Here is a 25,802-nt window from a genome sequence, read left to right as displayed (position 1 = left end):
TATACATGTAGTTGTTTAAAGAACAGTGCACCCATTGGTGTTCTTTGCTATAATAGAGGTCAGTGAAAGGAGTAGTTGACCGTTTCACACCTGTTTACTGTTTTCTCTGTGGAACACAAAAGGAGATTTTTTTTTTTTTTTTTTTTTTAAAGAATCTTTAAGCTCTTGTCTATACAACAACAGCTCCTACAGTAGTGGCCCTGTCTGTCAAGCTCCAAAAAAAAAAAAAAAAAAAAAAATTGTCCATTGTACTTATGTGCTATATTCCAAGTCTTTTGAAGGCAGATAATAAACCACTGTAGATAATGACAGAATTTTTGTTTTGTGTGAACTATTCATTAACACAGATCAGATGTAGTGGGAAATAGGCATTTATTTTTTTGGCAACATGACCTCTTAAGAATTCCAGGTACTTAGACTTAATACTGCCAATACATTCATCTGATTTCCATATTTAACTTCTGCAACATCGGCCTTAAAGGTATTCGTATGGGCAGCCTGGGCTTATTCCTGCAGTGTGCTACCTCAACCTTCTTCTCGCTGGTCATGAGCAGGCTGGTACGTGTCTTCGGGTCCAGGATGGTCTATCTGAGCAGCATGGTGAGCTTCACCATTTCAGCTCTGGTTATCTGTCTGTCCAAGAGTGTACTGTTGGTCACGGCTATGTCGGCCCTAACTGGCTTTGCCTATGCAACACTACAGACCTTGCCTTATACACTTACCTGCCACTACCACAAAGAGAAAGAGGTAGGCACTTGATATACTATGTATGTTTTCTCTCTCTGCTCATATAGCAAATTAGTGCCATGTAAATAGACATTTTTGTAAAGTGTAGTGCAAAAAATATACAGTATATTAAATCAGGAAATGTTGCAAGCCAGTATCAAACTGGCATCACCCACATAAGTGACAGTGTGTCAGTGCATGTGTGTGGTACCAGGCCATGGCTTTGACACATTGCTACTCATGTGGATGATTCCAGTTTTTTTTCCTTGTTTTTTAGTGGCTATAAATATGAGCTATAAATATTTGTCATATATGAGATATCTCACTTGTTTCTCATTGCTAACATCCCACAGGTATACATGCAAAACACCAATACCAAAAAACTGCACAATAATGGATTCACCATCACAAGGGATTCTGTTTGTTTAAATCTAGACAATGGCCCTGGAGATCTCAGCCACAAGAATGGCAGTTCCAATGGGCATGCTTATCACAGCAGTGATGGAAAAAAATATTACTCTCCTCTGCACAATCAGAATGGTTCACCTCTTGGTCTGGAGTCAGAGGATTTTGAAAAACGTGGCGTAGGACTAGATTTTGCCATTCTGGACAGCACCTTCCTTCTCTCTCAGGTCTTCCCCACCCTCTTCATGGGCATGATCGTAAAGTTCACAGAGTCTGTCACTGCGTACATCGCCTCCTCTGCCATCTTTGGTGCCATTGGCATTTATTTTGCCACCCACATCATCTTTGACCGAAAGGACCTCAGAAGCTGATAAATGCAGTTATGATGTGAGTCATATCACAGTTATTGTTACCCATCTCCCTTAAACGTTTTGACTAAATAACTGGCCATATTATGTTTAAATGTAAATTAATTGATAATAACTTATTGTTTGTAGGACTGTTGTGTGAAAGCAAGTGTGATATTGCTTAATTTTAGAATCGTCCTGGAATGATTATTTAAGTTTGTTCATGGCAGACATAGGAAGTACATTTAGTGCTTTTATTGTCTATGTTGTACTGACTGCATTGTTTCTACACTTTCTCCTTCAGGTCATGTTTGCTTTGAGGATGAATTGTGCATTAGTGGTCTAAACAGCTTTTTTCCATCAGATCTCTATCTCTAAAGACAAATGAGATCATTGGGACTAATGGACATGTCAACCTGGACTTGGTGTAATTCCTATTGTGTTGTAAAGACTTTTTGTAAAGAACAATGTTTTTGTGTATATATATATTTTTAAATTGATAATATATAAATATTTATATCTCTATGGGGATTTTTATGCAACCCATTTTGGTGAGGTCATCTGTATTTATGTTGTAATTCTAACCTCATTTTACTTGTCAAACAAAAGTGTCTTAATTTTTTTTTTTCACCTGAGATCTTTCTTGGTCAGTTACCAAGACTAATAGCACAATATAGCCTTGTATATAATGTCAATCTAGTGTTCAAAATGACAATCTGGGATATTTTTCTACAGGAGATTTTACACACAGACCTAAGCTACCTACTTTGCCTATTTCAGCTATAATGTGTTACAATTGCAAACCATCAAGTCAACAATATTGTTTTTAACAAAACTGTTTCATGTCATATTTAAGTAATGTATCTGTAAGTACACTCACCATTGGTCATGGAGTGTGTGTGTACGTGTAGCTTTATTTGTATGAGTGTATTTGGATGTGTTATTGTGTGAAGTGGTAAAATTCTCAGGATAAACTCATCGTCCAGTTGAAAATGAACTGTCAGTCCAAGCACAACACAAAGTATTAATAAAAGAGGTACTGATATTTTCATTGCTGGGAATCTATGAGAATATTTTTATATTCTTGCCTTTTATATTAGTTGGGAAATTATCATCCCATCTAATGCACTATGTTTGCTGTTTACAACTTAAATTCATATATTTTTTTTTCTTTGTAGACATGATCATCATGATCTGATGCAATTTGAAGCAATTCTATTTACAGGTAGGTTACAGTTGAGCGCCAGGGGCCGTAACGTCATAACTCTAGAATGCTATCTTATCTGTTAGTATTAATTGCGATTACAGTTAGGATCTATTATGTTCTATTTAACTTGTCAAATCTTAAGATTTTGATAGGAAGTTTCTGTAGTACACAGTATATTATGGAGAGCATAATTTGCCTATTTGTTCCTTATGAAAAAAGCAGTTAATTTTTACAGGCAATTAGGAGCTGTTGACTTCGTCAAACATAATGCATATTTAAATTATGCACAGTCCTTCTCTGAATAAATCATAGCATGTTTCATTTTAACCATTTAACATTTCAGAAATTCTTCTTTTGAAAAATAGTTTCCAGAATTGAAAAATTGGCTGACGTTTTTGTGTGTAAATAATTTTACTACATTAAACATTTAAAGTGCCTAAGAAAAGCCCAACCTTGCTTGATATTTATTTAGTTTGGGGTAACAACAACAACAAATATAAGATTGCGTGCTGTATTTTTGCCTTATTTTCCTGAATCTGTAACTGGTGTTTGGTTAACACCTTTGCATGTCAACCGGGTATAAACTCTTCAACTAAAGAAGTGGTGTTAACCTTTTTAACGCTGTAAATTAGCAAAGTGTCGTGTTATTAATGAAGTGGATGCAATTTCAACACCCAAGTGTCATGATGCTGTCTCACTCAACCACTTTATGCAACATTCTCTTTTGTTCCTTAAATTAGACTTTTAATGTCTTGACAATGAATGCTGGCTCTCTGGCAGTTTTATTGATGGTGTAAGAATGGCAGATACGTGGGTCAGGCTTTTTCCAGGAAAAAAACAAAAAACAAATGTATTGTGCTTTATCTGTCATCATAGGGATAATGTCTGACTCAGTTTTAATTATTTTTCTTTAGGCTAAGTTCCTTCAATAGCCCTAAAATTCAGAGAAATTAAAACATTTAAAAACATATGTAAAGAAGCAGGGAATGGACAGTGATACACTCAAATAAATAATTTTAAGATTTATACATTTCATAACAAAATTCCATCAAACTTAATTGAGTACTCTTTAATAAAATAAAACAAATAAAAAACTAAATATAAGTTGTATTTTTTTTTAAATATTACCATTTTTGTTTTGAAACATAAAATGCATACAATTAAAAAAAAAATAGGATAAATTATTTATTTTTTTATTAGCATACCAGATATGTGCACATAATGGGAGTCACAATAGTGTGAAGTGTCTTTTGGATATTATGCTCTAGTGATGCACTTCAATGTGCATATTACTGCATACTGCAGATCCAAATCTGAACTCATGGATATGGGTTAATGAAAATGGTTATAATCATTGTTTTTGGACTTAATCAGGGGGCTTCTAAATTTGTCCTGTTTTTTTCCCCAATGATAGTGTAACATTGCGAGACAGTGCCACCTGTTGGATACACAGGGTACCAGCTTAATTTTATTTATTTATTTATTTATTTTGTACTGGCACCGGCCATGTGTAAGGCACTTTAAAACATCAAAGCACAATGACATAGGCTATCTATCTATCTATCTATCTATCTATCTACTGCTCCTTAATACATCAAAGAAGTTCACCAACCGCTGGGACGTACGTGCGAGATGTAAAACTATATGTTTTTGCACAAATAAATCACGGGGACGCATTCAAAATATACCCTAGTGAAAGCTTCCTGAGCAAACAGCAGCGCAGGAAGTGTTTTGCAAGATTGCCATGGCTCTGCGGTGACAACTGGACTGTTTTTACACCTTCCTTCTAAATAAGGAAGCGGCCCGTCAGGCATATGACCCCTGCCGGTGTCCAATTTGGGAGCTGCCTGAGAGCCCATCACGTCCTCAAGTTCTCCTGTGAGGTCTCACTCTCCCCGGGAACCTCGTGTGGATTGACAGCGATAGATAGGGCTGGGAGTCAATTCCAAAAAAGAATCGATTCTTCGGTTCCAAAGCGTTGGGAATCGAAAGTCGACTCCAAAGCTTGGAGTCACTTTGCCGTCGAGTTTTTCGAAAGAATCAAGAACATTAGTCGGGAATCGACTCTTGGAATCGATTCCAACATTTCTGGAATCGAATAGCCATAGCGATAGATTGTTGCCTGTGGTGCAGAGTATTGCTGGCTGGCACTCAACTTTTCTTTGCCCACCCCCTCCGTTCTGCACTAGTTGACAGGGCAGCAGCAGTGTGAGGTCAGCGTGATGTCATCTTGAAGGTGAGTGATGTCATCCTGAAGATCTCCCCGGCAAGGTGAGCTTGCATTTTGGCGAGTGTGTGGTGCTCCCCACGCCAGCGTTTGCCCATCGGGAGAGGTGAAACATGGTAATCATCAGCACCTTCACCACCACCGCCACCCGCTCAAGCTCAGCCGCCCTGCTCTTCTCATCTACCGAGGGGCTTATTGCGTTACACGCTCGCAGCCACGACCTGCCTTCCCAAAATAAGCCCCTGCCACCATGTCGAAAGAAGAAAAACAAGAGTGGTATTTTTAGGGTCATTAATTTTGACCACGTGCCCCGAGGGTAAACCGGATGACCACTGCGCAAAGGCTCCTCATCAGTATGTGCGAGACCAGCGGGCGCTGGACGTGGATTGGGACTGTGCTGCTAGGCTTTCTGCTCGGGATAGCGTCCTCCTACCCCACCTCGGACAGGACTAATGCAACTTCACTGGAGAAAAGGTGGGAGACGCTCTTTTCCCGCTCCGTTTTGGGCATCTCGGTGGAGAAATCGGACCTGAACTGGGAGAGCGACTATTTGCTGGGCATCAAGAGAGTGCGGAGGCTGTACTGCAACGTGGGCATCGGGTTTCACCTGCAGGTCCTGCCAGACGGAAGGATAAGCGGTGTACATAATGAGAACCAGTACAGTGAGTTGTCATGCGATTGATGACACAGTATACAATCGGGGATGGCGAATGATTGCATGCGCACATGCATCCAATTATTATTGTTATTATGCCTATTATTATTATTATTATTATTAATTATTATTACATTGCATGGTTCTGGGCGCGTGGGCATAACAGCAGTGTGTCCTGAAGCAATGACATAGGCTATCTATTTAAAAAAACAAACGGTGTCAATCATTGCTGAATTTCCCAGCTTGGACGAATGTAGACGCCAATCAATTTTACTCAGCGTCCATCAGCGGCCCTCATTCGCGTATAGTGCTTGTCGTAGGCTTCATGCAAAAACTGCTGCGATTTCCCCCACCCCCACGTCACAGTATAAAAATTATAGCATGGAAGAAAATGCAGAACAAAGGCAGTGCATCCTCTGGATCCACCCACTTTTAACAGAATGCATCCTCTTGCAGACTGAGTAAATGAGCTGCGTCATAATATGCCATTGTCACATATGTAACGCATTGATGTTCTCTGTTCAATCAGGTCTAATAGAAATCTCAACGGTAGAGAGAGGAGTCGTTAGTCTATACGGCGTGAAAAGCGAGCTGTTTGTCGCAATGAGCAGCCGCGGGAGGTTATACGGAACGGTAGGTATGCCTATTATTTGCTTTCATTGCATTGATTGAAAGAATATTTCGGGTTCAGTACAAATTAAGCTCAATCGACAGCATCTGTGACCATGTTGATTACCACAAAGAAGTATTTCGACTTGTCCCTCCTTTTCCATTGTAAGTGCCTCACTGTAACCTTTTTTTTTTCTTTCTTTCTTTTTTTTTTTTTTTTTTTTTAAGAAATTGAGAGACGATTCGAAATGAGTTAATGTGGTAATCAACATTATGCCACAAATGGTGTCGATTGAGCTTCACTTGTATTGAACCCGGAATATTCCTTTAATGCATCAGTTTTGATTTATTTGAGGTCCACAGAAATGCACTCATATGTTAGCATCATGGCCTAAAATCATTCTTATTTGGAAATCTGATAATGTATGTGATAATTCAAGAAATACCTTGGGCTTGTTACTCATTAAACTGTGTAGGATCTTGCCAAATGTGCAGTGAAGTGGGTTATGATGTTGTTATGCATGGCTTGAATTTAAATTTGACCTACTCTACAGTTGCATTGCCACCATGAATGATACATTCTCTCATTTTATTGTGTAGGTAGAATCATACAGCTCTTTAATGCTTAATTAATCACTTAAAGCTCATAAATGCTTAATTCGTTGAAGAGACAGTCAATTACACATGCATTAAAGATGATGCATGGATAGATTGATTTAAAAACAAACTAGACCTATATTTAAGTGTAGGTCTATGAGTTATGACAACAAAATAAGTGATTAAAAAATGACATTATAGAATTACAGCCTGTTATGATATATGCAATATAATTTCCACTCCAATGAAACATAACATTTTAGTTTGTTGAACTCTTTTGTTTGTTGAAATGCTTAAATCAGCTAGGAAGTCAGTGCTGTTTGGAATAAAGACTTTGTGCATGTCATTTACAGGCTAACAATTTTGAGCATGTGACAGATTTACTCAGTAGATCAAATCTGTTCATTAAAATCACTTTGCATAGTCAGAGATCAATTAAGCAGATAAAGTTATTTTTATGCAATAGGTAATCAGACTGTAGCATGAGATATGACTGATGGACTGATAAGTACTGCTTTTCTGCACTGATGTTTAGCTTTCAGTAACTGACTGGTATGAATCTAACCTTGAATCCACTTGTACATCATCATGATTGTGAAAGATGTTTAAAAATTAATTTAGCATGTATTCCAGTATGTCCTTGATTCAAATGTAGAATTCTAAGGAAATTGGAAGTGAAATTGCCTGGGTATTTAAAGCAATGCTTTGTTAGATGATCATTACGAATGACATTTAGGATGAACCAGTGTCGGTCTGTGTTTTCCTGCACTTTACCCCAGTTACGTGGATTCAGAAAGGAGGGGTGGGGCATGAGGCTATGGGGGGTGATGGAGATATGGTGGGTGGGGCTTTGGAGGAGGTTGGTGGGAGTTATACCAATCTACAGTAGGTTATTTAACACTGCGCTCACTTGTCTTCCACAATTGATAAGTAAGCTCTTCAGCGGGTGCAAGAATCTCTTTCCAGAAGTTCAAAACATTAAAATAATGATCCGCACTCCAAACTTTTTGTTGCTTCTTTTTTAATTTACATGGGGGAACAAACACAGACGTTTCGGCTACTAGGCCTTCAGGTGAATTAAAAAAGATGCAACAAACTCTTGGAGTGCGGATCATTATTTTAAAGTTATACCAATCTAACCTTCTAATCCATACCATTTTTAGAGGGTCTTCCGTGATGAGTGCAAGTTCAAGGAGACACTGCTGCCCAACAATTACAACGCATACGAGTCTTCCATTTACAAGGGCTTTTATATTGCCCTTAGCAAACATGGCCGCTTGAAGCGAGGCTACAAGGCTTCTCCAGCAATGACTGTCACACATTTCCTCCCACGTTTATGAGCAAAACTGGCAATAATACAATGATTTGCACATGCTGGATGTTCTCGTAGGTAACCTAAACATGCGCACGTGAGAAGAGGTGAACTGCAAAGAACAGAAGTAACACTTAACACAGTATTTATTCTCGTTGAAATAATATATGTATATTTCGGTAGCTTACTTTATGTCTGAACTTTGTGTAAATGCCATTCTTTGCTGCTTATGATTTCTACTATGAATATCTGAGAGACAAGGAACTTTCTTTTTTTGCTCTCACTTTATGGGTGCTTGCCATAACCAGTGTAAACCTTACCCTGTCATTAGAATGACTAACATCATCATCTTTAAGAAGTGAAATGGATCCTTTTTATTACCTCAAAGAGCCCTGTATGCACTGGCAAAAAGTGTAAAAGGGGGGAAAAATATCAGTTTACTCTGATCTCCATTTGCTCCACCATTTTACAAGGGAGATGAAAGCACTTATTTAACTGCAATTATTCATTATTAGGTGGTGCCTTAGCTTCAGATTTTAGTTCCTTTTACTTGCATGCAAGGGAGAACTGTGACGCTCTACCCCAGTTCCTAAAAGTCCAGAAGTTCATTTGGTTTTTTCGTTCCATATTTACAGTAAATCAATAACTCAATGAGACTCGTAGACTTGGAGGTTAGAGACTACTTGCATGCATCCTTATTAGGAGTTAAAGTCAAAGAGGGCCATTTTACACCTCATGCAATGTCAGAGTTTGACTGAAAGTCTTTCTGTGGACGAATAGTCTTGAAAGGTTTGGGTGCTTCCATTTGAATTTTTTTATGTCCAGTAAATTTTGCACTGGAGTAATATTCTGTTTGTGAAAATTGATCAAGCTAGTGATATCCATTAAATTGCATTAATCTTGAATTATGTGGCAAGGTTATATGATAGAGTAGCTGTTTTGCTCAGTGATAAGGAAAACGTTCATTTTATACAGTATATGAAATGGCACAGTTTCTTTTATCTGGCGTGCTCTTATACTCTTCTTGGTTTTGTATCATACATATTTATTAATAACGGACTGTGGTGTCTATGTCTTACCCTTTATAAGACAGTGACTAATCTCCAATGAGGTGTTGGCAATTTGATTTCACCAACATTTTGACTGCATACTTGAACTCCAACTCGACAATTCTTTGGAATGTAAAAACCAATGCAACTGTCTTAATCTGTTTCACATAACATAATCTGCTCATTACGTTATGTTTGAATACCAGGCCGAAATACCTGAGCACACTCTTCAATTTCGAAGTCAATTGATTTTGTCTAGAGAATCTAGAAGTCAGACTTGAAGAATTTGAACTCAGTATATTCAGTATTTTTAGGCATACACACGATGTCGGCCCACCCTTGTGTAGTACTCTAATTAAAATTGTACCAAATTATTTCAAAATATTTGCTTAAAGGCTAAGGCTTACATTTCCGAAGAGTAGAATTCCGTTTTTAATCATCTTCCATTACGGTTCATCATTTTACTTGAAGTTGCAGCTCAGACTTCAACAATTGAGATCTCTTTTTTACAACTGTCTATATCTTTGCGTATCCTTTGTGCATAAGTCATGTTAGAAAGGTTTGCAGTAGAAAATATATTGACATACCTTGCTTTGTCTTGCAATATTGGTTCTGCCCTTGAAATTAACATTTTGAGTTGTCTAAATGCTACAAAGGAGAGGGACATTATTTTTATGACAGTTATGGCTGGGATGTTTGAGTCAGGTACACTGATATTTAGAAGGTAAAATAATATGCTAATATTAATAATAATATGACTTTTCCCTAAAGCAAAATCAAAACAAAATTGCTATGGTCACATTTTTATGTCCTGAAAAAAGTAATCAAGGGAGATTTTAACTTTATTACGTTAAAAATATGAACTATATATTAGTTGTTGGATCTTGAAGAATCTTGACATGGATTTAAAATTCTTTGTACCCCAAATATAGGCATGCAATGTGATTGCTTTAATGAAATTATCACAAATTACTGCTATTTATGTATGTGATGTTAATTTATTGATATTTATCTCCACTATACCCTTTCTTGACACTTATCTGAATAGAATTTTGCATGGTTTTTAATGCAAAAATGTTGGACAGAAATGTTGTATCTAGAAGTTATGCCCTCTACTGCTTTCTATTAAGTGCTTATGCAGAAACATCTATTTCTTATGTAAGTTCCACCAGAGTTTTATTGTACTGTATTTTGTCTCCAGCTATGAAATGGCCCCATTTGTGGTTTGAAAGATGATTGTGAGAAAGGGGTGGTGCATGTACAGTATATGTGTGTGTTATTGTATGTATGCAGCCTTTATGTTCTTTCTCTGTTTTGTATTCCTGCACTGAGGGGCAGACACCCCCTCCAAATTCCCCTCCTATTTTCTAACATATACCTCACCTTCTGCCTTAGTTCCAATTTGTTGAAATGATTGTACGATTTTTTGGAGACAAAAATTTTTTGCCAATCATTTTGTTCTCTGTAAAAAAAAAGTAAAAAACAAAAAAAAGGAATAAGAATTCTAATATATAAAGAAAATGTTTCCTTTTATTTTTATACATATGTGCTGTGCACAGCAGCCAACTGTATTACTGAAATGAAAATAAAAGGTTGTTTTATAGCTTCTGTGTGTTTTGTTTTTGCCTTATTTACATATACATTTAGTCATTTAGCAGACGCTTTTATCCAAAGCGACTTACAAATAAGCAAGCAATTTGTCATACAAAGTTTAACAACATCTGCAGTATAGGACTGCGAAGTTCTCACATTGGCTGGAGTAGTAAAGATGCTAGCACAGAAGAAAGAGACAAACAAGGATTTTTTATTTTATTTTACTTTTTTTTTTTTTTTTGTACATTAAGTGCATGTTGAGTGCAGTAGTAAGTGCAATTAGTGTGGGTTGGTTAAGTGCTCGTGGAACATATGTGTTTTCAGCTGGTTCTTGAATGTTGAGAAGGTAACAGATCGTGTGGAGGTTGGAAGTTCATTCCACCACAGAGGAGCAGAGAAAGTGAACGATTGTGAAATAGATTTTGAGCCTCTTTGTGATGGGACCACTAAGCGTTGCACGTTCATAGACCGCAGAGTTGGAGCATAGACCTGAAGAAGTGAATTGAAGTAAGAGGGTGCATTTCCATTGGCTGTCCTGAAAGCCAGAGTAAAGCCTTGAATTTGATGCGGGCAGCAACAGGCAGTCAGTGGATTGAAATCAAGAGTGGGGTGACATGAGCCCTTTTTGGCTGATTGAAGACCAGATGCGCTGCTGCATTCTGGACCATCTGCAATGGCTTAATTGTGTTAGATGGAAGGCCAACCAACAGAACATTGCAGTAGTCCAGTCTTGAAATGACAAGAGCTTGGAACAGGAGCTGTGTAGCATATTCAGACAGGAAAGGTCTGCTTTTCCTTATGTTGTACAGCATGAATCTGCAAGACCAGGCAGTTGATGAGATGTGTGCAGTGAAATTAAGCTGGTCATCTACCACTACTCCCAGGTTCCGGACTGTTCTGGTTGGTGTTAGTGTAGTTGAACCAAGATGAAAAGTGAGGTTGTGGTCAACAGATGTGTTGGCTGGGATCACAAAGGAGTTCTGTCTTGGCAAGGTTGAACTGAAGGTGTCGTTCCTTCATCCAGGCCGAAATGTCCGAGAGGCAGGCAGAGATACGAGCTGAGACTGTAGGGTCATCAGCATGGAACGACAGGAAAAGCCATGTGCCTCAATGACCGGTCCCAGTGATGTTGTCCCAGAAGAGGAGGGGTCCAAGCACTGATCCTTGAGGAACCCCAGTGGTCAGCTGGTGTGTCTCGGACACCTCTCCTCTCCAGGAGACCTTGAATGATCTGCCAGTGAGATATGACTCAAACCATCCAAGTGCAGCTCCTGTGATGCCTAGGTCAGAGAGGGTGGTCAGTAGGATCTTGTGGTTCACTATGTCAAAGATAGCAGACAAGTCAAGGAGGATGAGGACAGAAGATTTTGAGTTAGCTCTCACCAGTCGCAGGGTTTCAGCTACTGACAAGAGGGAAGTCTCAGTTGAGTGTCCTTTTTTGAAGCCAGACTGATGTCTGTTGAGTAGGTTGTTCTGTGAGAGAAAAGCAGACAACTGGTTGAATACGACCCTCTCAAGAGTTTTAGACAGGAAGGATAGGAGAGACACTGGTCTGTAGTTGTCAACTACTGTGGGGTTATGTGTTGGTTTTTTAAGCAGTGGGGTTACTCGAGCCTGCTTGAATGTATTGGGAAGGTTTCCAGTTGTGAGAGATGTGTTGATAATGTGTGTGAGTGCGGGGTAGATCGATGGAGAGGCAGCTTGCATAAGATGAGAGGGGATAGGGTCAAGTGGACAGGTGGTAGGACGTTTAGAAAGAAGCACTTTGGAGACCTCAGTCTCTGAGAGTGGAGAGAAAGAGGAAAACAGAGGATGGGATGTTGGAAGAGAGTAGCTGTGGGTGTTAGGTATAAAGAACTGGCTGCTGATGCTCACTACCTTGTCAGTAAAAAACTGGCAAAGTCATCAGCAGTCAGAGATGTGGTGGAGGAGGATAGAGAAGAGATGAGAAAGTTTAAAATAGTTTATGGGAATCTGTAATGTTACTGATCTTTATGATTTCATTTATGAGCCTTATGATTTCATTTACGTTGAATGAATAGGACTGGTTATATTATCCAGCTTGTGTATTTGAAAGATTTTGTTTATGAGTTCACAGATTTAAAAAAAAAAAAAAAAAAATTCTAAACAAGCTGAAACTGTATGTTGATGGGTTAATTTAGGTTAGAGCCTCCTTAAGTGGTCAAAATCAGAAATGAATACAAGGAATCTCATTCAATTCTGATTCATCTTTAACATTTGTCAATGGCTCCAAGGTTACCACCTGTACACTTTACATTTACATTTCTGTTTATCCATAAAATCAATAATAAACATATATCCCATTTTCTACTATAGTTTATTTTTGTGTCAATAAAAACAGACACTGACATTTTTTGCCTAAAAAGATTTACTTAAAATTTATTTTGCAGGTTTTTGCACACAGTATTTCAAAATAAATGTTAATATGTAATTGAGTAAAATCTTCTGGCCTTAATGACATAATCTTGTATAAAATTTACAAGTGAAATTTACTCAAATCAGCATATAAATATTACAAGGTTTATCTACTTTATGATTGATAATGGACACATTGTAAAGATAAACAATCATATATATATATATATATATATATATATATATATATATATATATATATATATATATATATATATATATATATATATACACATACAGTACTGTGCAAATGTTTTAGGCACTTGTGAAAAATGTTGCATAGTGAGGATGTCTTCAAAAGTAATGCAATAAATGGTTTTCATTGATCAATTAACATCATACAAAGCCCAGTAAACATAAAAAAGCTAAATCAATATTCAGTGTGACCACCTTTGCCTTTAAAACAGCACCAATTCTCCTCGGTACACCTGGACACAGTTTTTCTTGGTTGTTGGCAGATAGGATGTATCAAGCTTCTTGGAGAATTCACCACAGTTCTTCAGTTTGTGGGGGCCATGACATCTGTTGCAGGGCTCCCTGTTCTTCTATTCTAATCTTTTCTATTTGCAAAAGTAATGTTTGGGAGTCTAAAATGTATTTTTCCTATTGACACACTAAAGCTGAAGATATAAATAACCATCTTAAGACAAATGCTTTTGTGAAACATCTTATGTGCTTAAGACTTTTGCACAGTACTGTGTGTGTATATATATATATATATATATATATAAGAGCATTAATGTTTTGTACATATTTAATTAATTTACTTAATATTTTCAAGTTCACACTTGAACTAATTCCATGTAGAAAGTACTTAATCTTTCTGTTTTATTTACCACAAAATATTTTCAATGCAAAAATGCATTGTTTTTAAAATGCAGTTATTTTATGCATTCTTGTTTAGTAAGGTCCCCATCATTTTCTAAAACATATGAATTGCCTGTTAAATATAAGTGATCATTAAATATAATGATCAAATTTGTCTAAAAATTATTCTTTTTATTATTTAAATTCCCCAAAATTACATTTACTGTACAGCCATTTCAGAAATCATATGAAGTTCACTGATTCAGTTAACTTCATAAAAACTTGTATCTGTGTATAATTCCCAAATCAAGCTTAATTAAACTTAATGTGCAATCCCAGAATCACTTGACAGTAAGAGGATGTGGTTACAACAGCCAGTTGGATGTAACCAAATGTTCTTGGTCAGCAAACATGACTTTTGAACTGACTTTCCCCCAGTTATATACACTAGCAATGAGACGTCCCACTGTGTCCTGAGCCCTAGTCTGATCCAGCCTGATCATGCGCACAGTTCATCTTCTCTGTCTGGCTGCACTAAGCTTCTGCACAATAAATTGTCTTCCTATTCAAGAGGAAACAATCCAAATAGATAACACAAGAGATAAGCAGAGGGATCAACATAGAGAGACCAAGATAAGCAGCTTTTATTATTTCTTGGTAAGATTTAGTAAAAGAATGAGAAAAGCCATTTATCAGGATTTAAAAGGTAAGTTTTGGGATTCATCTACATTTTGGAATCTGGGCTATTTTTATATACCTCATGTACACTGTGATATGATAATAACATTCCTCTCTTTTAATTTACAAAGGAGCTGTTTCATTAAGGAAAAGGAGAAAAGACTGCTTCTCTGCACTTCGTATTAAAAGTAATAATGCTGTGTGCTTGGATATTAAAAAAAAGCCTTATATTTCAGTAAGTATAGGATTCTTTGAAAGGAAAAGAGTAATCTGTTAAATCAATATTCTTCATTATCTTATTTTACAGCTATTCACATTTACTAAGGCCTTTGCTATCATGACCATATCATGGCCTAATATCCATATTATTATTAAAATTATTTTGGCTAAAATCTAAGCTCTTCTTCATGGTTGTAATGTCAACTATTAAAGTTAATTCCAAAACCATTTGTTGTTACAGCGTAATTAATGCATAATAGCAGCAAAACAGAGCTGTAAACAATGTCTTTAATAAATCAGATGTGCTATTATCCCCAGGTTGATGCCATTAAGGACTACCTTTGTCATAAAATGAAAGGAAAAAATTCCAATTATGCTTTGTGTACATGGAGTGGTCATGCATTGAAGCTTGTTGAAGCTTATAGTGCATCAGAATCTCCTCCACATTCAAACAGCAATGAAAAGCCTATACATCTCAGGCCAAGAAGAAATCAGCATTTTGACGCATTTGATCCTTTGGGATCTGAGAATCCAAGGTCAAGAACCACCAATTATTGCAGACAAAATCGAGAGCAAGAGCGCGAGCGCACCAGTAATGTTTCTAAAGAGACCATCATTTCCTATGATGACCCTTTACATGCACTGCTCTCCAAGAGATTACAAAACTAATTTCAAACATTTAAGCATACGCCTTCAGATCAAAAGATTTTTAAGCTCATGAGAAACATTTCAGTCAAGTGTTTCAAAACTTTTGACCGGTAGTGTAGTTATTTATTTTTTATGTGCAAAAGCTTTTTACATGGTTGGAGCATTATTAATAGGCTACTATTATTAGTAATGCATTATTAAACCTGAAAGTTAAATGTAATATTATAGTACTTAGGGATAGTTCACCTAAAAATTTAAATTCTGTAATAATTTACTTAACATATTGTTGTTCCTAACCCAAATGCCAAAATGTCAGTCAGAATTCTCCTTTCATGTTCCACAGAAGAAATAAGTGATACAGGTTTGGATGACATCATGGTGAGTAAATGATGACAGAATTTACATTTCTGGATAAATTAACAATTTAATTTCTATATCTCAGTTTTTATAGAATGCAATCTAGGGCTTTTTATTTGAGGCTGGGTCAGGTCACTGTTTGTCAGTCCTTTCACCTTTTTATGTCAGTTAAAATTTAAACAGGGCTGGCATTGCAATGATGTTATTTTCATGAGAACTGTGCTGGAATCTTGTCCATTGATTGATGTGGGTATTATCATCAAATACTAGGAATTACGTGTGTTCTGCTCCTTTTTTTCTCTTACAATGAAACTGCAGATATTTAGAATCAGATGTTTAGAGTCTGCAGTTATTTCATTTGCATATATAATTAATGTTATTATATCTCAAGGGTTTCAAACATAAATGAGATGGTGCTGGCCACCTCTACTGAAGTATTTATTTAAAAAAAAAATATTCATTTTTTATTTATTCTATTTTATATTGATTTTCTGAAGTATCAATTTATCCAATGTGTTTGTTCTTAGAGCGAAGGCCAGTGTGTACATATGCTTTAAAGAAAATGAAATATTTGAATTGTATGTTTTGAATACCCTTAAATAAAAAAAAAATAGATATAAAGTATAATAACCAGTATATATGAAATATTTTGTTTTTGTTTTTTGTTTTTTATTATTATTTTTTATATCAGGGTAATTAATACATTCAAACAATAAAGGACTTAAACCTATTTTTTTAAATAGTGTCTAATAATGTCATGTATGTATAAGCATCAAACATTTGTACATAAAACCCACAATCTTTAATTTAGTATCTCAAAAATTTCTCAACTTGTTATATAAAAATCATAAGCAGTCTGTCAATGTATATGATTAAATTGTTTTGTGAGCTGATGATAGAATAACATTTTTGAAACATACATTTTTGATGAGAATGATGAGCCCAATGTCAAAATGTGAAATTAAGATACTGACATAATGACATCTTTAAAACGTATGTACAGGTGCATCTCAATAAATTAGAATGTCGTGGAAAAGTTCATTTATTTCAGTAATTCAACTCAAATTGTGAAACTCGTGTATTAAATAAATTGAATGCACACAGACTGAAGTAGTTTAAGTCTTTGGTTCTTTTAATTGTGATGATTTTGGCTCATATTTAACAAAAACCCACCAATTCACCATCTCAAAAAATTAGAATATGGTGACATGCCAATCAGCTAATCAACTCAAAACACCTGCAAAGGTTTCCTGAGCCTTCAAAATGGTCTCTCAGTTTGGTTCACTAGGCTACACAATCATGGGGAAGACTGCTGATCTGACAGTTGTCCAGAAGACAATCATTGACACCCTTCACAAGGAGGGTAAGCCACAAACATTCATTGCCAAAGAAGCTGGCTGTTCACAGAGTGCTGTATCCAAGCATGTTAACAAAAAGTTGTGTGGAAGAAAAAGATGCACAACCAACCGAGAGAACCGCAGCCTTATGAGGATTGTCAAGCAAAATCGATTCAAGAATTTGGGTAAACTTCACAAGGAATGGACTGAGGCTGGGGTCAAGGCATCAAGAGCCAGCACACACAGACGTGTCAAGGAATTTGGCTACAGTTGTCGTATCCACTCCTGAACCACAGACAACGTCAGAGGCGTTGTACCTGGGCTAAGGAGAAGAAGAACTGGACTGCTGCCCAGTGGTCCAAAGTCCTCTTTTCAGATGAGAGCAAGTTTTGTATTTCATTTGGAAACCAAGGTCCTAGAGTCTGGAGGAAGGGTGGAGAAGCTCATAGCCCAAGTTGCTTGAAGTCCAGTGTTAAGTTTCCACAGTCTATGATGATTTGGGGTGCAATGTCATCTGCTGGTGTTGGTCCATTGTGTTTTTTTAAAACCAAAGTCACTGCACCCGTTTACCAAGAAATTTTGGAGCACTTCAGGCTTCCTTCTGCTGACCAGCTTTTTAAAGATGCTGATTTCATTTTCCAGCAGGATTTGGCACCTGCCCACACTGCCAAAAGCACCAAAAGTTGGTTAAATGACCATGGTGTTGGTGTGCTTGACTGGCCAGCAAACTCCCCAGACCTGAACCCCATAGAGAATCTATGGGGTATTGTAAAGAGGAAAATGAGAAACAAGAGACCAAAAAATGCAGATGAGCTGAAGGCCACTGTCAAAGAAACCTGGGCTTCCATACCACCTCAGCAGTGCCACAAACTGATCACCTCCATGCAACGCCGAATTGAGGCAGAATTAAAGCAAAAGGAGCCCCTACCAAATATTGAGTACATATACAGTAAATGAACATACTTTCCAGAAGGCCAACAATTCACTAAAAATGTTTTTTTTATTGGTCTTATGATGTATTCTAATTTTTTTAGATGGTGAATTGGTGGGTTTTTGTTAAATGTGAGCCAAAATCATCACAATTAAAAGAACCAAAGACTTAAACTACTTCAGTCTGTGTGCACTGAATTTATTTAATACACGAGTTTCACAATTTGAGTTGAATTACTGAAATAAATGAACTTTTGCATGACATTCTAATTTATTGAGATGCACCTGTATATTGGACTGATACCAGTTGGACATGTTGATATTTGTTTTTAAAGATTAAATAATTTGAAAAAGACCAGAATAAAGCTGGTATATTTATTTTAAAAACTATTGTATTGTCTTTTAAAATATAATACAGAAATGTACTGTATATTTGACAGTTAATACTCGTTAATCAATTAAGTTTTTTTCTGTAGCATTTTTACAGTCTTTTACCATTAAAATTACAGACATTTTTTACAGTGTTTGCATAACACATGTAAACATATTCTGCTGCTAGACCTACCGTCCATGTTTTATTCATTTTCTATTGATATTTGTTCTTATTCAGACTTGATGTCTTCTCTTCTGTTGATGAACACACATTTAATATCTGAAAGTTTAAGACCTGCATCTCCACAATTCAAAACAATGATAAATCGACACATTCCAGTGTTCGGGCAGATGGAAAACCTTTGAGCTGGGTCTGAACCATGGGGTTTGTGGCACTTTAGTCCTCAAAAAAATACAGCATTACTGTGCTCATATAAGCCCCATGGCCAACCACCAGGGCATGGATAGGCACGTTTAAGTCACTGCCATTTGGGAGATCAGCCCTGACTGTTTCAGGCATAGGAATCTCACCATCTTGAACTTTGTCTTGATGGTCAGTAGCTATTCGCTATAACACAGCCATAAGAAAATCTTTGATTAGTACCTTCAAGGCTTTTATTTACCTGTATTCTTTCCTCAAGCTAAGCGCACATGCATTATGCAAGAAATAAAACATTCCACTCTAAAAAAAAAAGTTCCACTGTAATGAATGTCCTGCAGTTGCATCATATACTGTTAAATATATGATCTAAAATGGGCCTCTGTGGCAGTGGATGGGCCATTAGAGTTGGCATGCCACATGGGGCAGTCAGATCAATGGGTGTGTAAGTGTGCGCAACATGTTATACAGAAAATATATACTGAAATTTTCTGTTTAGAGACTGTAAAGAGACGTGAGAAGTTAGTATCAAATTTTCTTTGTAACAAGTAAAAAAATATGATAATAAAAATGAAAACACACAAAACAAGCAAGTAGCAGTCTCTGTACTTACTCTTTCTTTAAGTGATGGATCCGCAGCTAATTCTATATCATGACAGGTTCTGTTGTTCCTCACAATGATCTCTGCAGTCTGTAATTTGTCTGTGATTATTCATCTCATTAAAGAAAAGGTAATGGTGCTATAGCTAAATGCATTGTGAAAATGAATACACACAATGCAAATTAAATTGATTAAAAGCAGAAAGTAGTAGTTTGATATGATTATATGGTCTTTCTATGAAAACTTTTGTTGCATGTGCATTCCCTGATAACAAGGCACTTTATAACATTATTACAACATCTATTGAAATAGTTACAGCATTTGCATAATGGTTGCATAACACAAAAAATGTAAACAAAAAATTAAAATAGTCTTATGCAAAACTAACAATTGTACTATTACTGATAGTCTCTTTACCATATCAAATATACTTATTAAAGAAATAGTTCACCCAAAAATGACAATTCAGTCATCATATACTCACACTTTTGCCATCTAAATCTCTTATGACTTACTTTCTCCTGCAGAACACAAACGAAGATATTTTGGTGAAGATGTGATGTGAATATATCCATACAACACAAGTCAATGGGGTGCAGCATGTGTGAGGAAGTGTAATCAAGCTTCAAGTCATGATTGTGCCTAGGAGACTGCATATGGCAAGATTTATACAGGAAAAAGGAGTCACACGTTGGTCTGTTCTCACGCAAAACCGAATGTATTCCTAAAGAAGACATGGATTAAAACCACATGGATTACCTTTATGTCCTTATTGCAGCTTGGAAGTGCTGGTCCCCATTGACTTGCATTGATACATTCACATCATATCTCCAACAAAACATCTTCATTTGTGTTTCACAGAATAAAGAAAGTCATATGAGTTTGCTAAGGCAGAATGGTGAGTAAATGATAAGAGAATGATTATTTTTGGGTGAACGATTCCTTTAAAATAAATTTGTGGAGAAACATCGCCCTCTACCTGTGGTCAGCTAACTGACAAATACATTTGTGAACTTCACATCCTTGAGGTACCGCCCAGCAGCCTCAGACTGGCGTATCCCAATTTCAGAGAGAGGAAAGTCTATCTTCTGACCTTTAAAAAATGTGGCAAATAAAAAAGGTTTGTGGTCATTAAAGCTTACTTCGAGACACATAAGCTAATAATGTTTAACTGGCAAAATGCAGGGATACTAATGATAGTATGGATTACTGATCCTTTTTTTTACACAAATTTGTAAAAAAAAATAAAATAAAATAAAAAAATAAAAAAGTTTTTTTCCATTAAAAACTACACAAACTAACAAGAACTTTAACTCCTCAGAATGTCAAGTAATAAAAATGATCAAATAGGCCTTGTACAAAATCTCTAGCAATCATCATTTCAGATATAAAAGAGTAATTAACAGCGTTGTGAGGTTATAATCTGTTCATTCATGAAGGCAAGTTGTCACGTCCCTTACACTTTCCAACAAGTGCCTAATATTTGCTACTTTGCGGTGACAGTAGCACTGGCAGCGCTTTCTCTCTGTGTTTGATTAGCTGGAAGTGTGAGCACACGGAGACGCCAGTGGCATGCTCTGGCAGCTTTGAAACTGACTAACGTCTGTGTCACTTAACGGTTTAACATTCAATAGAATACTAAACTGTTGATTTTTAATGTGAATGACAACGAGGCTGTGAGGGATAGATTTACAGTCTCTTCAATGGGCTGTACTGCAGTTTAAAGTGTTTTTGAATCGTTCCACGGACAAAATATTGATAAAATATCTGTCCAAAAACATTCAGTATACAAAGAACTCCAGACAACATGAGTTGTGGAAAATCAGATGTGATCAAGGAGATTTATACAGATTTACACAGCTTTATATGGTTCGTGCCTTTGAAATGATGGTAAGTGGATCCCTCACAGCCTCGTTTCCATTCCCATTAAAAGATGGCGCTAACGTGAATAAGGTCTCTCCACTGCTTTGTATCTCGACTGCTTTGTTTTAACTCATTGATGTAGCCAACCATTTAATTTTAAGGTCAGCACGGCTACTATTACTCAGCTGTGAAATGTAAATGTTGGACTGTATGTCAATTTTGATGACAATGTACTTCTGAAGTGCTCAAATAAGGAGAACAGGAAACAGAATGCTTTTTTCATAAGTTTATTGACCTTAGCATACAGCATTTCCTCTCCTTTAACTTCAATCATGCTCTCAATGACATTGAGTTTTACAGTAATCCAAAGAATAACCATAGAGTAGCACTAATGACATCAGGCTACTCCTTGTTTCAACCTGTTTACCTCATGATACCCTCCAAAATCTCACATGACGTGACAATTTTCTAAACTTGACTTGAATTGTTTAGCAGAGAATTCTATAAGGTAACATTGTTGAACAGATATATAAGCAGTTTGTTTTTCTTTCCGTCTCTGTTTCATGTCTAATTTTCCACCCAGCCTTTTATCTCATCATCCACACTACCTTTACAGTCATTCTCTAAAACATGCTGGATAGATTCCCATTATTATTATTATTTTTATCTATTATTAACATTGCCAATAAATGGGAAGAATAATATAGGACCAAAATAGCACCACACTCTTTAAAGCAGATATTTATTTAACAGAGGTTGTGCAACAGACATAACTGAGGTACATGATATGGTTATAGTGGACGGAGGAGGGCTTTTCTCACTGTTGTTGATAACCAATGACTTAGTCTTAGTCAATATTTATAAGTTTACATCCATCGGGGGCCTGGGTAGCTCAGCGAGTAAAGACGCTGACTAACACCCCTGGAATTCGCGAATTCGAATCCCAGGGCGTGCTGAGTGACTCCAGCCAGGTCTCCTAAGCAACCAAATTGGCCCGGTTGCTAGGGAGTGTAGAGTCACATGGGGTAACCTCCTCGTGGTCGCTATAATGTGCTTCGCTCTCGGTGGGGTGCGTGGTGAGTTGTGCGTGAATGCCGCAGTGGATGGCGTGAAGCCTCCACATGCGCTATGTCTCCGTGGTAACGCACTCAACAAGCGCGGGTTGACGGTCTCAGACACGGAGGCAACTGAGATTCGTCCTCCGCCACCCGGATTGAGGCGAGTTACTACACCACCACGAGGACTTAAGAGTGCATTGGGAATTGGGCATACCAAATTGGGGAGAAAAAAAGTTTACATCCATCGATATGGGCTGAGTACATAAGACTATGTCCTCTAGAATATTAAACATCATAAAAAAATTCTAACAAAGAGGGCAGGTGCATTATCAACAACATAATCCACAAAGGTCTCATCTTTTCTTCCCTCCTCCATCCACTATTTCTGAAGTCCATGTGGGAGCCTTTTATACTTGCCATTCATTTGCATTGCAAATTACACCGATCAGCCACGACATTAAAACCACCTGCCTAATATTGTGTAGGTCCCCCTTGTGCTGCCAAAACAGCACCAACCTGCATCTCAGAATAGCATTCTGAGATACTATTCTTCTCACCACTCAAACCAGCCCATCTGGCACCAACGATCATGCCAGGGTCCAAATCACTGAGATCACATTTTTTCCCCATTCTGATGGTTGATGTGAACATTAACTGAAGCGCCTATGATTTTATGCATTGCACTGCTGCCACACGATTGGCTGATTATATAATCGCATGGATGATTGTTAATGCCAGACAGGCTGGTTTGAGTATTTCTGTGACTGCTGATCTCTCCGAATGGTGCCAAAAACAAAAAACATCCAGTGAGTGGCAGTTCTACAGATGGAAACGCTTTGTTGATGAGAGAGGTCAACAGAGAATGGCCAGACTGGTTCGAACTGACAAAGTCTATGGTAACTCGGATAACCCCTCTGTACAATTGTGGTGAAAAGGGCTGCCGCTGTTTTGGTGGCACGAGGGGGACCTACACAATTTTAGGCAGGTGGTTTTAATATTGTGGCTGATCGGTGTAAATTCCACTGAATTTACTACATTGGACACAGCAGAGATGTCATAACCTCTTTTGTGTGCTGTCCTTTCCAGGTTCCCGAAAAACTGTTTTGAGTGGTGTGAGGTAATGGGAAAGTCTTTTATGTCCAGTAAACCTGAGGTATAGAGATACCACACTTACAGAATGTGACAGAGAAAGAAGAGGAGGAAAAAGATTAAAAGGTAAAGAAACATGCCTCAATAAGAGCACACTGTACAAAGAGCATTTCCAGTCGAATACTCATTTCATGTTCTTCTTTTACCCTCTACTTCTGTATTCTCAAAGTAAGTATTCTGTAAGCAGTAAAATAATTATAATACAATTGTTTATAAAATAGCAGCACACTGATGTGAAATCACAACTATGTAATGTTATTTTTGTGTATAAGATGAAACAAAAAAATCATAGCTTTTTAGCAGCGGAAAAAAACAATAATAACTCAATAACAATATTGACACTTGATTGATGTCTTCACACCCTTTCCATCTCTCATCACTTTGGAATACAGTATCATACCCCTTAAGGAACGTAACTTGGGTCCATATTCAAATTCAAAGCACATAGCCACCCATGCAATCTGATAACAGTACTGTAATTCATTTTCAGAGCAGAACTGGGACAGAATAACTTAATACAACAAGATTGACAGGGGGTTTTGGTGTGAGGATGGAGTAAATGTGATTTGTGAAACTCAAGCATCAATAAGAACTATTTCTGGAGAAGGGACATTTATGATGAGTACACTTAAACATTAGACTCCTCACAGTCTCCTTTACCCACAGAAAGACATGCACACAAACACACACATACATACATAAAGACAAACCTAAGCTCGACTGCCCCTTTTAAGGGTAAGCTATGAGAATTCAGCATATGATAGCTGTGTTGTGCTGCTGATGCACCCTGTTTTTAGCCACTGACTTTTGTGAAAGATATCAAACCCCATGCCAGTTCAACCTTTGGAAGCAGCATATTTTGGATGACTGGGTAGTGGAACTTATGCTTAAGCGGCCTGACCAAAGCATGGCAACACAGGGTAAACGTCTACATTAGACTCAAGGCACTATATAGAACTGTTTTTCTGCAGTGGTGCAGTTACATTAGTTCTTGACTAATTTCAAGAAAACTGCCCTTGGAGTGTGCAAATCGACAAACATATTTTTCTCTTCCATTTTGATCTGAATGTTTTCTGTCTTTTAGTCCTTTTTAATAATTAAATTATTTTTATAATTTTGTTGCTGTTATTGTCACAATGTCAACATTTTCAACATTGGAAAGCACTGATTTTCAATGCTTTGACTCTATGAGGAACCGAACATGCCATGATCTAAACATGGGAAACCAGCCCAAAAAGAAAAATAGAGAGAAATAAGAAACTGAAATAAAAAAATAAAAATGACTCCTTAACCATAAAAATGTGTTGCCCATGGCAAATATGCTTTTAAAATACTCTGTTGAATCCAACGGAGTAAATTGTTGGTGTCAACAATTGTTAACCTACGCCATTCATCATCCTTGTGTCATACCTTCCCCAGTTATGAGCTGGCAGTGTCAATCAAACTAGTTTAGATACTGGTCTGTAATTCAAACATGAGACATAAATCAGTTTAACAGACAAATAGATAAAAGATTTTAAATATCATGTGATTTCTGGAAACTATAGCTGTTGTTCTCCTTTGGCCTCCTTTCCTGCTTCTCCTGACTCTATATCAGCATCCTCATTTCAGCAGCATGCTTCACATAGCAAACCAACCAAGCTTCATCATCATCACAATCATCATCCTCGATCATTCTTGCCTGCACATTCCTTTACTGCTTGCAGAATTTACACACACTTGTTTGCATATCCAAACCTCCACAACTTATCTCTTTGTCCCTGACCAGGACCAACTTTTTGTTAACACAAATCAGCCTAAGTCTCCTTCAACACACACACACACACACACACACACACACACACACACACACACACACACACACACACAACAAAATACGTGATAGACTGTCTGTATACAATACAATTTTAAGATTTAGTGGCAGACTGCCATCAAGTGCAACCTTATCCACTTTAAAAAAACAACTCTTCATGTCTTTAGAAAATATGAGGGAACGTAGCTGTCTTTGTCCGCTCCCTTTTCTTGCCTCCTCTTGTACTGTGCACTGGGTTGGGCTCAGCCCTCAAGCAGTTTCCAGGCCAGTAAATAAAAGCATTTAATATAAGGCACTGATACATGAGGCCTTCAGAGCAGGCAATATCATTGTGGAATCATTTGCTATCCCCTGTCCAGTCCTTTGACTGTGTCCCCACCACTGAGCCAGTCTCTATTGCCAACACTTGCAGATAGATGATTAAACAA

General features: G+C 37.1%; 3 protein-coding genes and 1 long non-coding RNA gene across 5 annotated transcripts in view; 3 read left to right on the top strand and 1 right to left on the bottom strand.

Annotated features, from left to right (window-relative positions):
- LOC127437818 (solute carrier family 45 member 3-like) overlaps positions 1-3,338 on the top strand; it is a 34,115-nt gene extending 30,777 nt beyond the window's left edge. The window contains exons 4-7 of one of the 2 annotated variants that reach the window (XR_007896617.1): positions 482-747; positions 1,080-1,518; positions 1,783-2,514; positions 2,657-3,338. Coding sequence is in view for 1 of the 2 variants with exons in the window: in XM_051693016.1 (XP_051548976.1) it covers positions 482-747; positions 1,080-1,502 (689 nt within the window). In the remaining variant the exon portion in view is untranslated. Of the gene's footprint in view, positions 1-481; positions 748-1,079; positions 1,519-1,782 lie in introns of both variants that reach the window. The other variant, XM_051693016.1, reaches the window with a different exon arrangement.
- Positions 3,339-3,894: 556 nt separating this feature from the next.
- On the top strand, positions 3,895-10,737 carry LOC127437823 (fibroblast growth factor 4B-like). Its single transcript, XM_051693024.1, has 3 exons — positions 3,895-5,574; positions 6,097-6,200; positions 7,937-10,737. Exons 1-3 carry the CDS (start codon positions 5,238-5,240, stop codon positions 8,111-8,113), a joined length of 618 nt encoding a protein of 205 aa, XP_051548984.1. The 5' UTR covers positions 3,895-5,237; the 3' UTR covers positions 8,114-10,737.
- A 3,257-nt stretch (positions 10,738-13,994) lies between these two features.
- On the top strand, positions 13,995-16,602 carry LOC127437826 (uncharacterized). Its single transcript, XR_007896619.1, has 2 exons — positions 13,995-14,883; positions 15,186-16,602. It is a non-coding gene; the product is annotated as an uncharacterized LOC127437826 (long non-coding RNA).
- Positions 16,603-18,741: 2,139 nt separating this feature from the next.
- Positions 18,742-20,645, bottom strand: LOC127437351 (probable fructose-2,6-bisphosphatase TIGAR A). The gene is given in 5 exon segments (XM_051692178.1): positions 18,742-18,922; positions 18,925-19,079; positions 19,504-19,581; positions 20,007-20,012; positions 20,490-20,645. Coding segments are annotated over 5 exon segments (576 nt in total).
- Between the last annotated feature and the right edge of the window lie 5,157 nt (positions 20,646-25,802).

This window comes from Myxocyprinus asiaticus, chromosome 48, assembly GCF_019703515.2.
Source record: "Myxocyprinus asiaticus isolate MX2 ecotype Aquarium Trade chromosome 48, UBuf_Myxa_2, whole genome shotgun sequence".
Classification (NCBI taxonomy): Eukaryota; Metazoa; Chordata; class Actinopteri; order Cypriniformes; family Catostomidae; genus Myxocyprinus; species Myxocyprinus asiaticus.
Note: the sequence above shows the minus strand (reverse complement) of the source record. Positions and strands in the feature narration are given on the sequence as shown.